The sequence below is a fragment of the Arthrobotrys flagrans genome (genome assembly GCF_004000055.1).
Source record: "Arthrobotrys flagrans strain CBS H-5679 chromosome Unknown unitig_15, whole genome shotgun sequence".
Classification (NCBI taxonomy): domain Eukaryota; kingdom Fungi; phylum Ascomycota; class Orbiliomycetes; order Orbiliales; family Orbiliaceae; genus Arthrobotrys; species Arthrobotrys flagrans.
The window spans coordinates 328,063-347,699 of NW_027137545.1; the positions used below are offsets into that span (position 1 = coordinate 328,063).

Genomic DNA, 19,637 nt, shown 5'->3' on the forward strand with positions numbered 1-19,637 from the left:
TTGAAATTATGTGGCATCGATTCATCCAGGTTCAAGGCGAGCATTGATTGTCTTACTTATAGAAACTTTACATAAAACTTCCTTCCTCGACCGGTATTTCCAGTAAACCTATAGGCTAGGCCCCGTATTTATTGGAGGGGTTTTGTATTCGAACAAATAAGAAGATATATACTAAAATGACATTGATCCTGCTAAAAGAAAGTACTTTCGAATTCGATGATATTGGCTCGGGATATTCTACATGGTCATATTCTCGATGAAACTTAATAATGTTCTTTATATGTTTGGGGACTCAGCTAACGTATCTCTGTATTTTAATCTATGTATTCTCGCAGGTTCGATCATCGATTTCACGGGGAAATATTGTCTATGCTACTCCTGCACCTTAATTCCCTCCAATACCGGCTCTTCCTCTCTCTTGAAAACTCTCTTTCCTCCAACCCACGTCTCTTTAACCTTCACCTTCCTCAGATCAACCGTTTCATCGAACAAATTCCCATCAAGAACGACCCAGTCAGCCCAGCCGCCCATTTGCCCCACCTGCCGCCAGCCCTCCAACATTCCGGTCCACCCTACATTTCTCGAAAACCCCTGGACTGCTTGTAGCCTGTTAAGCCTTTCTCCATCCCATACGGCATCACGTTCGCATGTTGCAAGCTTTGGACTGCACCTTGTAACTGCAGCATACATCCCCTCAATCGGCGAGGCCGGTTCAACTGGGAAATCGGAGCCAAGGACTGGGTGCGGCGGGAAAGGAACCCCAACTTCCACTTTGGGGAAGAGGGACTGCATTCTATATGCTGAGTCTTGTAGACGCTGTGGACCGAGACGGGAGAGGGCGTATGCCATGTCCGAGGTTGCGTGGGTCGGTTGGATCGAGGGTACTATGCAGCCTTCTAGTTCGACGCCTGCGTTGTTGCAGATGTCAATGCGTCGAATCTGGTCATCGGGGTGCTGCATATAAATATTCTTGTCAGCCCTTGGATCTAGCATGGATAGAGAAAAGGTATCGGACAATAATCTGTGCGTGCTCGATCTTGAATTTCTTTCCGTTATCGATCTCCGGATGAAGTTTCATTGCAACTTCAAAAGCATTCAGAGCCGCTCGATTAGCTGCGTCACCGATAGCATGGACGCCCACTTGCCAGTCCGCGGCGTACCACTATCTTACAGTTAGAGTTTTCCACTGAACAAATGGGATACAGAGGAAGTACCTGGGAAACAACTTTCACTAACTCCGTCTCATTAATCAACATTGACCCTCGAGTCGGTTTGTCGCTATAGGGTTCAAGAAGCGCAGCGCCCCAGGATCCCAAAGCTCCATCTACAGTGCCATTAGCAACACTCTCGATATATCAAGTAGCAAGGAGATAAAGCTTACCGGCAAATATCTTAGCCGAAGTCAGCGTGAACTGCCCAGACTTGTCTGCGAAATGATATTTATCCACATTACAAAATGTGTTCCGCTTTTTACATTCAAGCATACCATAGATTCTGAAGTCCAGGCTACCTGATTTTGCAAGGCGCTTATAGACCGGTACTTCCTTCATCGCCGTCGCGGCATCGATTATTCCAACAAGTCCAACGGAATGAAGAGAGGACACAGCTGTTGTGATAAAATTTTCGATATCTTCCTCCGTAATCTCAGGTATCAATGGGATAATCCATTCGTCCATTGCATTGTCGCAGAATACGCCACTAGAAGGAACCGACCCTCCCAGCGGGGTAGGCGGTAACGGATCCGGAAGTAATCGCAACACAGCGGGTGAGACCCACATGCAATGGACGTCAACGCGGTATAAGCCGATGTATAGATCGGTTAACAGTGGATTTGAAACGAGATCTTCAGTTGTTGGCATGTTACCACCAAAATACGCTTGGTCCCATCCGGTTCCAAGAACCCATTTTGAGCGGGTACCATGGGTTGGGTTCTTTTCGAGGTAGGCGAGGATTGAAGATATGATCTGTGGGACTGTTTGATTGTATGCCTATTCTGTTATTAGCGTCGGCTCAGTTTTCCAACTGATGACGGGATGATAAACACCTTCACTCCAACTTCCATCATGCCATATTGCGTAAGATGCGCTTCCCAAAAGATTAGCTTAAATAGTAAGTGAATTTGAGCATACTGGTAGAGAATACATACCATGCCCGTCCCAAAATCCCGGAAACACCCATCCTTCAACGTCACGAATCCACCACTTCCGCCACCAAGAGATTTCATCCCGATTTTCCCAAATCTCACCGAACGATCCGTCTGCAAGCACTTCAAAGCACATCGCCATCTCCGGGAAAGTCCAAATCGCATCTTCAAACCCCGTATAAACCCTGTTTGGTTCAGTACAATACAGCCCGGGCCCACTGGGCCCCTTGGACGAAGATAAAGATCCGAAGTAGTCATCATAACTATTAACCGTCTTGAAAGCGCCGTAGACCGTAGCCGCAAAAACAGCGGGTAGAATGTGGTTGCGAATGCCCAACATTGTCGCGTCGTCGAAAGTATAGGCTAAAAAGGTGGGGCGCTGATGGTGACACAGGATCCCTGTCCCAGTAGTTGAGCTGGATCTGGTAACTGACCGAATCTGGTAACCTTCTAGAAGGTCGTCCGTCAGCTGCTCTTTTCGTTCGTGCGTGGGGCGGTTTGGTTTGAAAAGCCGGAAGTTTCCTGGGGCTAACGAAATGGAACTTTAGTTTCTCAAGAACTGCGAAAGTTTTGGAACCGCCGATAAGCGACTATTTCAAATTCGGGTTTCTGTGACGTTGCATGCGTAGTACAGATCGAGTAAAACTTTGCGGGTGCCTGGCCTGAGGTGCAGGGGAGGTCGTGAGTCAGGGAGCTCGGGCTGGGGATATAAGAACTCTTGGCTGGACGCACAAAGTTTCTTGTAGCTCGAATTCTCCGATTGACTCAAGTCATATACTATACTTATTTACAACATCCAGATGGCATCGTCGACATCAACGCTGGTATCCGGCAAGAGCGACATCGCTCTAAAAATAATTACCCAACGCAACGCAAATCCGAAGCTCACCAACCGGCTGTTGGAGGTCGCAACAGCTGCATTCTGGGACGACCAGACTTTTGGTTGGCGATATCCGACTCGTCATGAATACCCAACACATCACCGACATATGTTTTGGCGGTATCTCGGGAATGAGCTGCTGGATCCGACAGTGTGGGTTGTTGTTGCATATTTGACAGAAAATGGTGTGGAAGTTCCTGTGGGATACTCGACATGGCAGAGGAGGGGCCCTGAAACACCTGAAGCTGTCAAAGGGCGAGATAGTTGGCTGCAGAGTAAGTATCATTTGAATATTCCTACATAGTAATAGAAGCTGTGATTTATGTGTTCATATTCATATCATCATCAAGCATCTATCATAATCATACTATAAAGCCATCAGTATTCGAAAAGGGGGGGAAACGCTAGACAAAATGATGACTAAGAAAATAAAAACTCCCAAAATGATATATACAGAATCCGAACGCAACCTTTTCGCTCTTCACGAACGTTTGAATAACTTTCTTTTCCCGAACCCGTCGGCGTATAAGCCAGCCATAGACCTTATGGCTAAAGTCTTCGAAGAAACCGAAAACCTTGTCAAGCAAATGCCACGGTTTGAAAATCACTTGCATCTTAATATATTGGTCGTTGATCCTGCATACCAGCATCGGGGTATCGGTGAAGCGTTGGTACGGTGGGGCGTTAACAAGTCGACGAAGGAAGGCCTTCCATGCGCCCTCGAAGCTTCCCGGGCTGGAAAAAGAGTATACACCAAATGCGGTTTCGAAGAAATCCAGACCTGTGATGGGCTGCATCCGACTCCGGAAAGGCCTTGGCAAGAAGGCATGCACTGCCGCGAGGAAGGTTGTCAATTCGGTGTCGGCAGTTTTATGATATTTGAACCCCCTTCTCTTCATTCCCAATAATTCCTGGTTTTTTCTTATCTTCTTCCCGATACCACCAGGCGCACTCCTTGTCATCCTCCTTATACTATTTGTTGTTTGTTCTGAAACTCCCCGCCTCTCCCCCAAGTCTTCCCCCCGCCATCCGCCAAAAGGCTCAAGCCTAAAATATTAAACATCCCCCTACCCTCCTCTCCAACTTGTCTTCCACCAACATAGTCGTACCACACTCTTCCTTCGCCGATTTCGTCCGCGACTCCAGAAACCTCCATAGCAACTGCGCAATGTACGCTGTTATGATTCCAAAGACACTGCGAGCAAGCCCCATGATCCCAATCGAACAATCCATGCACCAACATCGTCACAAAATCTTTAATCCTCAACCCATCTGTCGGCGACGCAAACGAGACTGTATAAGTGCACGTCCGGCTACAACACCTAAAACATCTCATGCTAATGTTGACCGCTTCGGTTAATGCCGGTCGAGTAACTTGCATTTGGCTGATTGTGTGCGGCATATCCACCAACAACTGTTTTTCGATATACCAGTCCACGTCGTGAGGGGGGTCGCCAACCAAGTCGTCCAAACCAGAATAGTTGCCGTTATCCAACAATGGGGTATAATCCTTTTCCTTCCCAGGCTTAAATCCCAACTCGTCGTGCGCACGTTTGACGTCCTCGATAATACGAAGCCAGAGTTTGTTGATTATAGGTAATAAGAGGATGGAAATCTCACGGGATGGTCGGGGTGGGTTGTAAGCAAACTCATGCCCAATGTTGGGAGAATACATTCGCGAGTAATCCAGGCCGCGAGGGATATCGGGGTGGGCGTACATCCAGGTTTTCCATTGTACGATCGGATGAGATGAAGTTGTCGCAATATCATAGAAGACCGGATGGACCAAGCGGATATTCATCAACAAGTCCTTCGGTGGAAGATGGGAGAGGATGCCTGCAATAATCTCGGGGTGATCCAATAGCTTCTCTCCACCGACAGGAGGTTTGCGAAATAGAAATGAAAAGCAGTCGAAGAGACCGAAGCAACAGCCCCGGTTCTTACGGCGGGCCATTACTGTAATATTTTTTGGGAGTGAATACTAGTCGGATTGGTTAGGTACGCATCAGGCCGATAAATTTGTTCAAACGAGTGTGAGTAGAGAATTTGGGCTCCTCTGGATGGCTGAATGGCGAAGGAGCGACTGCCACAGAGCAAATACAGTGAGAGAAGAAACCTAGCTAGAAAGGAAGAGGGGATTCCCTCTGGGGATCCGGAGGGGAGCTACACATCTTTTATTGCCAATGTACAGTACCTTTAACTCGCATAGTATGAACTACGCCGTTTTCTGACGGAGCGCGCTGTTAGTTCGGATGTGATAACTGGAATCTATGGTCGTATAGGATGTGGATACTAGTGCTGGGTAGCGATTAGCTAGTTTTTGATTGGGAGGGGCCATGCAAGGTGGGATGGCATGAGAGTTGCGACGAATGGAGCTTTGCATCGCCTCTTTAGGATATTTCCTCTTCGGGGTATAAAATGGCTTCAACGACACCAACCAACGCATCCTCGTCAAAGACAGGCTTGGCTTTTCCAGTTGGAGATGTAGCCGCTGACCCAGAACTGGTTTCAGATTTCAAAATCGCAATGGAGATATAAAACTAGGAAATTAGTGATTTTTAATGCTTTTCAAATCGACGTCGTTAGGATCGGCTATTCCGCTTTTGATATGTCTGCCGACAAGGTGCTTGTAGCCGTTAGCAGCCACGCACACGCGCATACAGATACTCAACTTTCTAGTTCCCAATTTCAAGAAACTTCTCCTCGCGGTGGCTGCCATGCTCTAGCTTCGGACTAGCTAGTTTCCTCGTCATTTTTCTTCTTCGGTAGCTTGTAGTGGTCTAGCTCATCCAAATAAAAGGAAACCGCGCTCCTCGTTCCTCGTTCACGGTATAAATAAGCAAAAGACTGAGCGGTATAAGAAACCTGGCAACAACGGATATACGGCTTCCTCAAGATATCTCGAGTTAGTATCGCATACCGAGAGAGCTAGTCTTTCAAGACTCCTGCGCGTTAGACCTTTTTTAGAAGTTTTTTGAGGATACTTGAATAATCGCATGTTGTCGAGCTTGCGTTGGGACCGTCGCTGAAATTCTCGGTTTGTTTCGAGGGTGCTGGTGGATGCAATGAGAGGATGGAGAAGCACAGCCCATATCGCCTCCCGGAAATCGCCGGTTTCTATGGTCATGTAGTTTACAAGGCATACAGCTATTGGCCATCTACCTAAGAAGCATTTTTATCATAGTTGAGCTATTGATAGTAGTGGTTTGTCCAGTTGTCGTTACCATCCAGACCTGACTTTTGGTTTCGTCGGCTTCAACATCACATTTCGGCACGCTAAGACCGATCCAGTCAAGCGGCTTCGGAAATTGGGCTCGAGTTGAACTGCATAAACCTGCATGGTTGGGACTGCCTTTTCCATAGATTTTGTGACCAAAATACTTAGAATCGGGTGATATCATGGTGTCGTGATGGTTTGTTCGTGGTAGTAATTCCAGGCGATAGTGTATTCCAATTAAAGACGGTTACTGAGATCAGTTTGCAAGTTTGGCGGCTTGAAAGGCTTGAAAGGCTAACGAAACAAAAGAAAAACTTCCACCCTGCGAAACAATTCCCCACAACCGTCGATCGCTGGCCAAGCTTTCGCTATGTCAATAGTCAGATTCCGAACATGCGACCAAGATCGATCTCGCATGATGATGCATAACAAATTTTTGACAAGGGAATCTTAGGGGATATTTGGTTTATCATACACAAGCGGCTTTGGAACCTTTCCACAAGGCGGCCATCGAGTTCGCGACGATGATGACTGAAAGCAATTTTCTTTCAAGCTTTAATATGCTGTACGCCGTGCGACTTGAGTCGTTGGTAGCCTCGAAAATGCATGGATACGTCAGCTCGAATCTCAGCCTAACATATACATTTGAAACTTGAAACCCCGATACATAACGTTAATATTTCGAAACTTGTCATCAATATACCTAACCGCGGCTCTACCACTGGAACTTCATGAAAGAGACTGTCCGTCAATTCTGTTTGTAGAATGCCTAGCCGCCAATGCTAGGCGAAGAAGATATCGTTGCCACGGCTGGCGGTGCAACAATCTGGCCGATTTAACTTCACTCAACACAACCACCTCCAACAGCGTCCTCAAGTGGATAGTTTTTAAGGAAGGTACCTCCTCACTGACGCAATTCTCAAGATACATATCATCACATTCAATCACCTCATAACCTCTCCACAATTCAATAGTTACATCTATTAATTCCGGTTGTGCATAAAATGCCTTACAACTACTCTCTTCTCTCCATCCTTGGCACGTGGGGTATCGCCATGGGGTCCCACATGTATGCTGTCGCGGCTGTCAATACCTCTGGAAAAAATGTTGCCTTTGACAATGCGAATCCCAGAAACCAATGGGAGGGTCTAAGGGCTCGGTTACCGCCTGATCTATTTGCTCGCTCTCAGAGGGCACAAGCCGCTTCAGCGAATGGGTTAGAGATTTTGGGATTTTGGGGACTTGCCGTGGTTAGTGTTTTCTGTTTCACCCAATCCGCTAGATTGCGCAAATGTCTTATCGTTGAATTTGAGGAATAGCTCGCGGGGAACTTGGCCCAGCTACCTACCAAGTCGCTCAATGACCATGCTCTAGTATTCCTTGGATCGAGGTACATTCCTTATCTTCGTGCTCCATTGTTTGGATTCTCAACTGACATGCGCCCAAATGACAGAGTGCTATATAGTATCTTGTACATCAATATCTCGACTCTCAAGCTCTCCGCCCTGAGGTCGCTGGTATGGAGTGTCGGCATCGCCGCTATTTCCAACCTCTTGTGGCGATCTACCGTTGCTTTGAATGCTTAAAAGCTCTTTACAATGCTTCTCTCTTGTCTTTTCTTTTTGTTCTCTTTTTTTTTTTTTTTTTTTGGATAGGCTAGTACGCAGTGCTCGCGACGGAAATTGTATATATACTGGATCTCAGGTTGCACTCTCCACTGCCTTGGCTGTGGGAGAAGGCTGAAGCAATTCACTTGCTGTAACGAAATTAATGAAAGGGCCGTAAGAAGTCACCTCGTTAACTAAATCCTCCTACGCAGGCAAGAACCAAAACTATAAAACTCCTAGCGACCATAGCTTCCTTCACATGCATCGTCACGATGATATAAACTTCTGTTTCTAGTTAGATGATCACTAGCCTTGGCATTTAGAGCCAATCGAAAAAGAACCCACCAAGCCTATTCGGAATCTACAACATTCAACAAAGCCTGAGCCAGAGCGACTACCTCAGGGTAATTCAGCCTCAAGTTGAGGCCAGTGTAATATATTTATAATGTAACATCTTCCCGCATTTAGTGTGTCTCGCCTTATAGCGGCGGGAAAATCGAAGATATTGATCTTCAGAATAGGGCGACCCAGAAAGCAATTCCTCCATACTGTATAATGTAGCCTATACATGTTGCCTCTAGACTACCTATATATACGTTCGTAAATAATCGATCTTTAGATCATATTAAACGTGTTATTGCAATATTAGTATTCGCCAATTAGTCAGAACGGAGGCAGAAACTCCGCGCAAATCATAATCGATATATTGCAGGGCACAGTAACCGGGCTGATTATGGCAAGACGCAGTTCCGACCCGTCTTCCTCATCCACTAGATGAATCACGGCAAGAAAGTAAGTTTCACCCGAGGTTAAGCTATGCATATGCTTGCCGGTGGGTATATAACGCCACGAGATTGTAGTAACTAGTTGTTTCACCAAGGCAGGCCGCTTGAGGAGCAATGATCAAGATGCGTTGATGTGTTATAATGTAACCGAGATCCTATCCGATGGACAGCCTTAGATTCTTCAACTGTGTTGAGGGTTGTCGCGTGTTCCCCTAATTCAATCTCCCAATCTAACGAATACACAGCAGTCTCGCAACCAAGCTGTGTTAGTGCAGAATACACAGTACCAAACGTGCAGAACCATCTGCGCTCTAGCTCTAAGTAGCTAACGATACTTCTATTACCAACATATCCCGTTAGTATCTCGACTACTATGTAGGTATGCACCTCACCTATGACGCCTGAGAACGACTGGATAGCCGATAGTTAACCGCAAGCGTGCATAGGAAAGTTTTGGATGGCACCAGAGCGCGCCATGGGAGAGATGATGACCTCTCATACGAAAGAAACCATTGAAGTCGCCAGAAACGCCTCCGCAGTTTTAAACATTCCAGAACTCCTAGAGCTGGTTCTCTGCCATGTCACCGATTGGCCGTTCTTCAAATTGAAAAATATCAGATCTATCAAGAATACTGATAGCCTCATCGACTTGTACCACTGCAGCCTTGTTTGCAAGTTCTGGAAGAGTATCATCGATACCTCGCCGTCCATCTCCAGAAATCTTTGGAAAGTTGATGGAAAGCAATCGATAGCTCCAATTAACTACCACCAAAGTCCGTTCGGTTGCCGGGTTCCAACTTTTACCCGTGATGGCGAGCTATATCCGACAATCAACTACCCATTCATTTCTTGGCTCGCTTGGCGTGTTCCCCGATGCTTTCGTGATGGCAGCACGTATGATATACGAGACCTGCACGATCAATACACGAAGGACAATTTTCCGCCATCCTATTTTTCAAAACCTCCAGCTACTAAGATCCTGATCCACTTCGCAAAATTGAAATTCGGCATTGTTACCGACAAGTGCGAGTCGGCACCGCATATTTCTGCCATATACATCAATCGCATAGGCCATTATGAGCATCCATCCCAGGCATTTACTATCAAGAACGAACAGGGCGTGACGGTAGAAGATATTATCCAAGCTATATGTGCGTTGATGGATCACCGAAGAGGAGAATTTTTCGATGATACCAGTCCGTTTCACCCGAGTAACACATTCTCCGAATTAAAAGTCGGAATTTTCAAGCGGACAGAACAAGAATGCAAGAATGGAGTGAACCGTTGGTCGTCACTAACCCGGTGTGGTTCGTTTGTGACGTCGGAGCTGGTTGAAGGACTACGGACATATGAGATTTCGAATCAATTCAAACTTTTTGCAGAGATGAAGCGAAGCTGATGGTGAGATTATTCATTAAGAGGCTGTAGTGTAGGCATCTCGAATAGTGAAGTACCGGTGGATTTGGAATGCAATTGGGTACGAGGCTAGAATGCAATCAAATCGGGCACTAGACGCGTTTAAACGATGATTAACGGCCTAAGCCATTTTAACCCTACACGGAGATCTCTCCTTTTACCTACATGTAAGTTTAGGATCAAGACGGGCGCTACCCTATGGCCGTACTCATTCTCACAATTAACCGCGGTTACATGCTTCAAACTCCGCAAACTCGTAGCAAATTCTGAACTATTTCAATCCGTATAACCTATTTCAAATAACAAATATAGAATATTATCGATGGGTTATGTAGCATTGTTGGAATCAGTCTCGTCCGAACTCTTGACCACGGTTTTATCGACAATTTTAAACCGCTCCCACTCATAAGCTTTAATTTCATCCACGTTTAAATCTCCATAGACCTCACAACTGCCGATCGTCGTCGATTCCTTGCTCTTCGGGTGCATAATCACAGCTCCAACACTGAGCAATTTGTGGCTGCCATGGCCTGATATACTCGTCAAACGCGTATATGCTGTCTGCCAGGGTCACGCCATTTTTGTTCGGAATGAGAACTCCGTTCTAACCGCTAGTACTCCCGTCTGTTTGGGATCTTCGTGTGCAGTGCACCTTGCGGAGGGGAACACCCAAAGTATTGTCGGTATCCCCAAGCAGCAGTGAGTTGCGCTCGAACTCAGGGCCCGGTGTGAACCACCCGACGGAATTGTTTGCCGTGAAGTGAATTCTAGCTTCGGGGACTGGAGGATCGGAAAAGAAGACATCTGGGAAGTTTTCGTTGACAAAGCGTTCCTTTACTTTGCTGGAATCCAATATAATCTTTGTGGAGTCGGTTGTCCAATCATACGGAATCTCATGGACAGGCCTTTCTCCTTCGATTTTTTTCATGTCTCGTATACTCCGAGCTAATCGTGAGAAAAAGGGATAGCGGAGTGTTATTTTCGGTCTCTTTTCCTCTAACGTGAGGCTTTTAACAAGTCTTCTAGAGTCCAATGCTAAGGCTTCCAATGCATCATCCGCTTTGTGAATTTTATAGTGCTTGTGTTGCCACATCTGCTTTTGTAGAATCTAGGAATTATCAATTAACTCTCTCCAACGTTGATTTACTCGTCGACAGGATCCCATCAGATCCCGAAACCCATCTGAGTCCTCGCAGCGATGTGTTTCTTCCGCTTCCGTTACAGTATGTACCGGATTGACGAAAGAAAGAATAGGCACCAATATCTCGTTGATCGCGAGGGCTCTATGCGTAGCTTCAAATGACTTGGATCCCCGAATATCCGGTTGTGGTAACGTTGAGCTCGAGTTTGGACACAAAATTGACATCGATAGCAACGTCGATCATTCTTCGGTTAGGGTTATTCTGTGCGGGGTTTTTTGGAACGATCTATCTATTAGGATGCTAGGCTTAGCAAATCAGGGCTCTGTAGCTTTGCACAATCAAATCAATCACAAAAAATATATAGAATTTATTTCAACCGCCATAGTGTTCAATTCTCAAAGAATAGATGTCTTCGAAGCTTCAAATTAGTTCACTCACAACACGAATCAAGGCATTTAAACATGCGGGTGCAGATCCTGCTTGGAATTGATCAAACGGAAGATTTATTTAGAACACAAAAACCGACGATATTCATTTAGATGTGCTTTAAATCGCTTATTCCATTATTGGCGGAAGAGGCTAGAACACCGTTAACTAATAGGGCTTTCTAGACGTCAGCCGCATATAAATACGCACATATACTTACATTTCTAGATGGCGCTATCAATACCTATCAACTACCTGTAGATACTTTTCAGATTTTATCCATCTGGAATAACAATTCCCCTGTAGCTCAAATTTATTTTTGTATTTTTATTTTGTAGATGCATTTGGTTTCGAATTTAGATATTTATGTTAATTTTTGTGGAAAACCGCCTCGATTATCTCGATACTAGCTCCCAAACCAAACTATCCGCCCGCGTAGCGTGAATTACACTAGTATCAATATGACTGATCAGCCACAAACCGGGGAGCTGGCGGCGGCAGCTATCCCTTCCATTCCCGATGATGAGAACCCAAAAGGCGAAGAACTAAACCCTACTGGTGATGCTCAAGATATTCTTATGAAACAGGAACCAACTGTTGAGGATGATGGAGTAGAAGAAGCTAGCACAGAGCCTAACAAACCAGTGAGAAAACGATGTCGGCCGAGTAAATCCAACAGCGGCGAAAACAACGAGGACAAGATGCATATCTCAGGTAGCTTTGTCAACGAACTACTGCAATTAAGGGCATTTATGAGGAATTCGAAACGGAATTTAGTCCTTGGGAAAAGTCCTAACAGTCTAAAATTACGTTGGGAAAAATTGAAGCAGGATTCTCTAGTGCTATCGCCGAAGGAGGTAAGTCTTGGGAATCCATCCTCCAATGACTGGACTTAACCAACATATCTTGTCCCATATTCTGAATTTAGGAAGAAATACTCAAACGTGCAATCCACACCGTTGAGAACAACAACGCGGCGGCAGTCCTCGATATTTATGTCAAAGAAGAAGGAGGGTGTTATTAAATTTACACAAACGTTTATGGCAATGCAATTGAAGAACTGGGGAGGAGGCTCTAAGGTTAACCATAAAAGCCAAGAGTCCGAAGAAGACGTTACTAGCGACAATGAGGCCTAGTTAGTTTGGGAAGCGGGTATGCGCATGAAACGGCTGCCGCGGTCGCCAGGCCTTAGTTCATTTACTTTGTGAAACCTTAAGATGAAAATGCAACATGTGTGTTGTGTTGTAACCTCAAACCAGGAAACATTTGCTTGGGATGTATCAAGGCTAGGGAAGTACATGTAGGGTTTAATTGAAGTATAAGTTTAGAACTAGTTTTTGTATTAATGGCTTTAGTTTCTTGCTATTGTAGATATTCAAGTCGTCAGTTAGACGTGACGATGCCTTGGTTCAATGTCATTACTTGAGATCTCCTTACCTCGCTTTGGGTACGAGACAATTACCTCGCCATAGAATCATAGTTTAGCCGAATCCCTCTTGCGATAGAATCAGTCGAAATATGTGGCCTTGTCCTAGGCTCACGTCCAGGTGGCAGTGGACTAGAGTTTGTATCTGGCTGCGAGACTGTACTGGTGGTCAATGCTCGAAATCTACGCTATGGGTTCCTTTTGAAATTTTCTTTTTTTTTTCTTTTTCTGTTTCTTGTTAGAGCGAGCCTAGTCTACACGCCAGTTCCCCACGACCTTATCCGTTAACTTACCATCATTTCACAATCATCACCATCCTCATCTCTACAAAAAGTTACCTTGCCCCGCATTTAGAACCGCTCGAAAGTTACCACCAGAGCAGGGCGTTCTGCCCTGAGATACCCCGAGCCTCAGTCAGCTGAAACCTGCAATGGCAACTTTCCCTACCAGCCAACAATCCTACTGACATCGAATGGCCTAAAAGAGCAGAGAATTGCAGATAAAATTATATCCAACAATGTCGTTCCTTTGCTCCGACTGCTCCCTTACGGCCGGTATCCATCTCTGCAAAAAATGCACCGATATGCACTCTCTGTTCTGCTCGAAGAATGAAGAGACAGTCCAGGATGGAAATCTACAAAATCCGCGACCAGGCGAGTTGGCAGAAGTTGCAGATATGAACACTTTGTCAGATGGCGTCAGCATTGTTGATGCTAGTCAGATGCTTGGGTATGACGTCGTGGACGCGATAGCTTGTGCTCTATGGCAGGTAGCTAACCTGCATTGTATCTTTCCGAAGAATCAGGACCAACATCCCGATGATGTCTCAGCTACGTGACAACACTAGCCTGCGAGCCACACTAGGCATTCGAGCCACCCGAAATTGACAAACACCACACACATTCAAAGAGGGGACCCTTTCAAGTTGATTCCGTGGTTTTCTGACAGTCAATTCTGTGTAATTGATTTATGAATAACTCAACCAATATTAATTAAAATGATTTAAAAGTTTGAAAATAGTTTTTAAATCATATATATTTATAATGAATGATATCGTATTGCAATTTATTTGTTAAATAAAATTTAAAAATTTAATTCCAGTTTTCATCATAAATTCCTTAGCCAGAATACATATAACTGACCAAAAAAAAAAAAAAAAAAAAAAAAAAAATCAATTTTATTAAAATTTAATAAAATTTGATATTAGTTCTTTTATTTGATTTACAATAGAGTAAATAATAAGAATTAATTTTTTTTCAATTTTCTTTATAGGAAACTGGTGGTTTTCTATGTTATAACTTGCCTACGTTTTGTATGGGAGAAAATGGCTCGAATGCCTGGTGTGACTCGCAGGCCAGTGTTGTCACGTACGCCCTCTCCGTCGAAAGCTACCGCAGACCCTGAGCCTAAAGCCTTGCTACGAGTCTATAACCACACCAGCCCGACTCTGGGTTTTATCAAACGAGCGCCGGTGTGTAGTTCTTTGAAGTTGCCGAAAAACCGCAACGTTTGCCAACGGATCTTTAGGACAGACAATAACTACCAGCGTCACAGACAAATTATGCACTCCGATCGCACATATTATGCGAAGCGTGCTGCGACAAGCGCCCTCCGCCACCATAGTAAACCTGGCTGACTTGTTTGTATGAGAGAATTGATTTTGCGCCAAGACGATACTAATCGACGGGCTGTTGAATTGAAAGTGACTGAGGGTTAGTAGACGTGGCTTCGAGGTATATTTGAAGGTTTCAGGACGTTTGGATAAGTAGTGGTTGAGATACGGGCTGTTGAATTGTCGACGTGTGAGGTGTAGGACTTTATGAGATTTATGAGATTTTCTAGAATGCCGCATGCTTGGGGCCCGCCAAATGGGAAATTATTACTTCCTTTGGTTTAGCGTCGATTGCTCGGGACGGTATATAGATTTGATAATCAATCAGATTGCGGTTCGAGGATATCCTAAAAAAAGGCGAATTGTTCGGGGAGATAAACTTTCACCGGTGCGACTTGGTGCCATACTACGAGCAATGGTGGATATAAAGCAGGTAACATCTTCTTCTCGACATGTTTCTGAAGAAGATTTTCATGGTCTCGTTGTTGAGTTAACTCTAGGTTGTCATCAGTTTTGTCCCATCCCCGGCCTCATCACAACGGCTATTTCATTATTCAATTCGTAGCTATTCTTGTTCTTTATTTTGCCTGACATTGCACTGTACAAAGAGCCATTGCCAATTCTGGTACGAAACCGCGCCAATTCGATTAGTTAATTGTCTTGTGTTGCAAACCAATGGACAAAGCCGCCTGTTGTTGCTGGGGTGGGAACCCACATGGCAATCCGAGCACCAAGGCCGACGCATCAAAAATTTCATAGATGGCCGTGACGGGACTCTTTCGCCGTTCCAAGAGTCAGCCAGCCACTCTAGCACGGTTTCGGAAGCCTTCTCTGCTCCGAGATCTATATACTCAGAACAGCCCTACTGGGAGAAGTTTGACATCGGCGGCGACTGGGTGGTAGCATCCCAGTCTACCAGATCAGATAGCACACACACTGCTGATTATCTGTTTACTCTCGACGTACTTTCAGCCAGGAATCCGCGGTGGGCGCCGCACCCTACGAGCAGTGGAGATATCGCCCCAACAAACTTGGATACATTCCCTTCTCCATCCCAGCTCTCTTACCCAGCCTTTGATGCCTTCAGCCAAAGTGTCGAAGTGCAATCGCCCGATACATACCGATACCCTCATAGCTTTCTTCCTACCCAAGGAGCTAGTCCAGAAAATTCCCATAATTTTGCAAGTCCTGAGTTTGGGGCTTCGCCGACGCAGGCCGCTATTGGGTCAGGGTATTCTGGAGCGATCGGTGTCGCCTCAGATGGTCCAAATCAAGGCCAGGAACAAGAACCAGGGCACCATGCACCCGAGAGCTTAGTGGCGCTGCCTTTGTCACCTATCAGACGACGGTCGCGTAGAAGAAACACTCTTAACCGCACTCGGCTAGCGGGCTTTGGTATGGGACCAGCCGGGAACCCGCTGCCAGATGCTAAGCAATTCGCGGTTATATTGTGCACATTGCCTGTGCTCTGGATGCACAAACGTCATGTGGAGCAAGGACCCGAAAAAGGCTCAAGACAACCTCTACCAGCACCATCAAAGAAAATTTCATCCTGGATGGGCGAAAGATAAGAGTAGATCGAAAAGTAAACGTTGCCAGCTATCCGGGCCATATTTAGAGGGCACCGCATCTTCGAATTTTCCAATCCTTTTAGATCCGGCTTCAGAACTCCTACAATAGTGCTTGTACGAACATCTAGCTAGTTATTTTGTAACGCACCTACAACACAATACGAGCTCACCCTCGTGCGCGAGCTTCACAAACCTTCAATATTTCGCTTTCCTTCATCCCCAGGCTGTTCTTTATCCTTCGAGTGATTCAGTATTACTCATTTGCTTTTCTTCGTCCCTGTCACGTTATCCCAGAGGTGAAACAGGTAAATCATAACCTCTATCCTTCGATATCTTCTTCCTTGTCTTGATTCTGATATGCATTTTCTAAATTTTCCCATTTTCTATTCCGTATCGTTAATCGTGGTGATATGTCCGATAATTAGACTCGATGCTATATCTAGCATAAAATCCGAACCCTCTCCTGATTTAGGGCTATCCGCACGTCCTAGTTTAATTGGTATGTGCGCACAATACCATTCCGTACGTTTCTCAAAATGAGACCCGCCGACATTGTCGTTTGTTTGACGATTCAGTTGATTTGCACCCGCCGCGCCATGAAATACTCGAGTGCTCAGTGCGTCCGCCGACCGTTTCCGTACATGATTCCGAAGGGGTTCTGGGACCTATTTCCGATCGAATTAACTCTGTACAAGGCGCGTGTCATCTTATAAACCCGTCGAGGGCGTATTAATCGCTTTCAAAGCTGCCTTAAACCCAGGCTTCCTCCCACAAAGCCTTCAGTTTCCGCCACAGTATGGCGCGATAATAGCGAACCAATTAAACCCATCCCGGCGAATAGGTCACAACCACAGGTTTCGTCTTAGACTCGTTCGCGATTTCTTAAATTTGTACCAGTGCTGTGGTACGCACCCAAGTCACTCTCAGGCCGAACATCCTCGGGGCTGATTTCTTGTACCTCTACCCATTTCAGATCCCAGATCACATTTTGGGCTGTCGCAAGAGGTGGGAACCCATAAGTGCTGGCGCCGGTTTGATAAGGGTATACGAGGCACGGTGTCAACGTGCCCCGCACCACACATTGACCCGACTGTTTGTCAGAGACTAAGAACCGGGAGCCAGGTCGGGATGATTGAGTAGTCTAGAGAGCTGCGCTGCAGCCAAAGTGTTGATTTCTTGGGATCTCAAGATTTGCAGTCAATAAATTTCTGGGAGTAATCGCTTACCTACTCGCAGACAAATGCGCATTGCATCTTTCATTCTGTTCTGCTAAAAGAAATCAGGTGGGCACGAGTTAGCTTAAGTTACTGATGCCTGTATACGTGTCGACTAATGCCTGCGCTGAGTTCAAAATATCGACGAGCGATGTCGCCAATGTTTTGTATGACGATTTCCAACAGGGATTATTTAGGTCACCTTCAGGGAACCCCTTGTAAACTTGGGCCTTCATCAGCAATTAATTGTTGGGCAAGGTGAAATACCGAAATACTGATTTAAACTGTCGATGAATACCAAAGTATTTACTCGAAACGTCACTGCAATTCTCCTTCACAAACTATTAAGTGATGTCCTAGTGTATTCTTCACCGTCGAGACGTCGAAACCGCTTTACAACGCCGACTCTGCTTCCCTATTTCCCTCCCCTGCCGAAGTCAAGGGGTTTATTTCCGTAGAGCGGTGCTCTGTGGGCACTTTCCTCCATGATCTCCGACTAAACGAGGCCAATCCGACCCGGTTGCGCAACGCACAAATTCCAACACCTCACATACGAGCGCTAGCGACATTTCGAATTTCGATGCACTTCGTCTGTCCAGGGTGCTCACTATGGCATATGGACGCCCCCCATCCGTGTCCGGAATGTATTTGGGCTGGCTATATCAATATTTTGCTTTTATACACTCCGGGCGTAGTAGCAGCGCGTCTGAGTGCGCGGGACGAGCCATGGATACGAGACGATACTATATTCGACCCTCAATCGTTAGATGAGCAAATGGATACCTGGACTGTACCCTCTCGTCCTCGGGCACAGAATGCTATTATCCAGGGTTATTCAAGCCTCGATAGCGATATTTCTCGAACCCTTTCTCGTCTAGCCAGCAAGAAAACCCCCCAACGCAGTATACTTCATTCCGAGATAACGAATGGACGATAGATCAAACTAGTCGGATAAGAGAGGCTTCTAGGATGGGGCGTGATAACGACCAGGATACTATCAATGCTCATGAACTACATGAACATAGTGTAGGAAGATCTTCGGCCAGCAAATACCCCCGCAAGATTGCTGAGTTATCTCGTGTACCGGAGGCTGCCGGCGGGGTGCGAAACGCCCCATTTGGAGAATTACTGGGAGATGTCGGCGTTCACAAACAAGTTCTCCACCGCCTCAATGAAGTCAAACCTTACGATTCTGTTTCCTCGTCGAGTGGAACTCCTTTCTCGTTGCGAGCCCATACAATTACTACCTCTCATACAACTGCTGCTACCTCAGTCAGTGCCCAAAGTCGCCGGAAGAATTACCCTCCTAACCGCAAACCACCTTCTAACAGCAATGGACTCCCAGACTCCGCCAATATTCCGAGCGCCGACGCCAGGATACCCTGCAATGAGTGTCCGATGACGTTAGCCAACCCAAGGAGCCTTCGCAGTCACATGAATACGGTTCACCAGGAACGTGTACGAGTAAGATGCAACTACGAAGGGTGTCTAGTGTATTACGAAGAGGGCGAAAGGAAGGCGAAAAGCAATATTTTCGAAAAGCACCAGAAGGTTAAACATGCTGCCTGGGTTGAAGGTCTAACGGTGGAGCAGAGATGCACTGTTTTTGTACGCCAGAATCCGAGCCCTGGGAGCCTCGACACTAGGTTGTGGAAACGGCAGAGCGGAAACGAGAGCAGAAACGAAGGCCGTATACCAATTACTGATGAACAGCATGTTTATATAGCGTCTTAGTTCCCTAACAAGATGCAAGAGTATAGTAGAGTCGATCGCGCGGAGCCATATGAAGTCACATCAAAAAGGCAATCACATCGAATGGTTCGAGAAAACATATGAAGATGACAGGTACACTATTACGAAGAAATGAGACAGCGATGACACCAGAGAAGGATCATTCCAATGCGAGTCCCCTGGATGTGGGGACGTCTTCGCAAGAGGCACAAGCCCGATCTCGCATCAAGTGCCACCAAAAAAACAGGCATCCCGAATGGTGGCACGAAACCCCGGATAATGAGAGGTACCACGCAGTCAGGGTGCGAAAGGACCCGCTACCTTAAGTCCGAGCGGTTTCGTTTGCAGGACCTAGCGCCTTTATCAATACCAAGAGCTTTTAATGGGGTTGCTCCCTTCCTCTCGTTTTTGTTACTCAATCTCGAAGCTCTAGTGCCAATAAAATGACATATCTTACTGCGGCCTCT

General features: G+C 45.9%; 8 protein-coding genes across 9 annotated transcripts; 6 read left to right on the plus strand and 2 right to left on the minus strand.

Annotated features, from left to right (window-relative positions):
- Positions 1-372: 372 nt before the first annotated feature.
- On the minus strand, positions 373-2,483 carry DFL_000083 (uncharacterized protein; the record flags this gene model as incomplete). The annotated part of the gene is made up of 7 exons (XM_067638014.1): positions 373-954; positions 1,016-1,162; positions 1,215-1,324; positions 1,382-1,426; positions 1,487-1,988; positions 2,045-2,085; positions 2,147-2,483. The coding sequence occupies 7 exons, from the start codon at positions 2,481-2,483 to the stop codon at positions 373-375; spliced, it is 1,764 nt and encodes a 587-aa protein (XP_067494604.1).
- A 460-nt stretch (positions 2,484-2,943) lies between these two features.
- DFL_000084 (uncharacterized protein) lies at positions 2,944-3,931 on the plus strand (the record flags this gene model as incomplete). Of its 2 annotated transcripts, none has more annotated exons than XM_067638126.1 (2): positions 2,944-3,298; positions 3,480-3,931. In XM_067638126.1, 2 exons carry the CDS (start codon positions 2,944-2,946, stop codon positions 3,929-3,931), a joined length of 807 nt encoding a protein of 268 aa, XP_067494606.1. The 2 variants fall into 2 exon arrangements, with proteins under 2 accessions (XP_067494606.1, XP_067494605.1); XM_067638125.1 differs by lacking the exon at positions 3,480-3,931 and adding an exon at positions 3,374-3,396.
- Positions 3,932-3,990: 59 nt separating this feature from the next.
- Positions 3,991-4,977, minus strand: DFL_000085 (uncharacterized protein; the record flags this gene model as incomplete). Its single annotated transcript, XM_067638242.1, has 1 exon — positions 3,991-4,977. The coding sequence occupies one exon, from the start codon at positions 4,975-4,977 to the stop codon at positions 3,991-3,993; it is 987 nt and encodes a 328-aa protein (XP_067494607.1).
- Positions 4,978-7,244: 2,267 nt separating this feature from the next.
- DFL_000086 (uncharacterized protein) lies at positions 7,245-7,826 on the plus strand (the record flags this gene model as incomplete). The annotated part of the gene is made up of 3 exons (XM_067638353.1): positions 7,245-7,490; positions 7,560-7,630; positions 7,694-7,826. The coding sequence occupies 3 exons, from the start codon at positions 7,245-7,247 to the stop codon at positions 7,824-7,826; spliced, it is 450 nt and encodes a 149-aa protein (XP_067494608.1).
- A 795-nt stretch (positions 7,827-8,621) lies between these two features.
- Positions 8,622-10,031, plus strand: DFL_000087 (uncharacterized protein; the record flags this gene model as incomplete). Its single annotated transcript, XM_067638467.1, has 3 exons — positions 8,622-8,639; positions 8,993-9,011; positions 9,079-10,031. 3 exons carry the CDS (start codon positions 8,622-8,624, stop codon positions 10,029-10,031), a joined length of 990 nt encoding a protein of 329 aa, XP_067494609.1.
- Positions 10,032-12,077: 2,046 nt separating this feature from the next.
- Positions 12,078-12,640, plus strand: DFL_000088 (uncharacterized protein; the record flags this gene model as incomplete). The annotated part of the gene is made up of 2 exons (XM_067638585.1): positions 12,078-12,473; positions 12,545-12,640. The coding sequence occupies 2 exons, from the start codon at positions 12,078-12,080 to the stop codon at positions 12,638-12,640; spliced, it is 492 nt and encodes a 163-aa protein (XP_067494610.1).
- A 919-nt stretch (positions 12,641-13,559) lies between these two features.
- DFL_000089 (uncharacterized protein) lies at positions 13,560-13,929 on the plus strand (the record flags this gene model as incomplete). The annotated part of the gene is made up of 2 exons (XM_067638702.1): positions 13,560-13,771; positions 13,842-13,929. 2 exons carry the CDS (start codon positions 13,560-13,562, stop codon positions 13,927-13,929), a joined length of 300 nt encoding a protein of 99 aa, XP_067494611.1.
- A 4,479-nt stretch (positions 13,930-18,408) lies between these two features.
- On the plus strand, positions 18,409-19,173 carry DFL_000090 (uncharacterized protein; the record flags this gene model as incomplete). Its single annotated transcript, XM_067638816.1, has 1 exon — positions 18,409-19,173. One exon carries the CDS (start codon positions 18,409-18,411, stop codon positions 19,171-19,173), a length of 765 nt encoding a protein of 254 aa, XP_067494612.1.
- Positions 19,174-19,637: the final 464 nt, after the last annotated feature.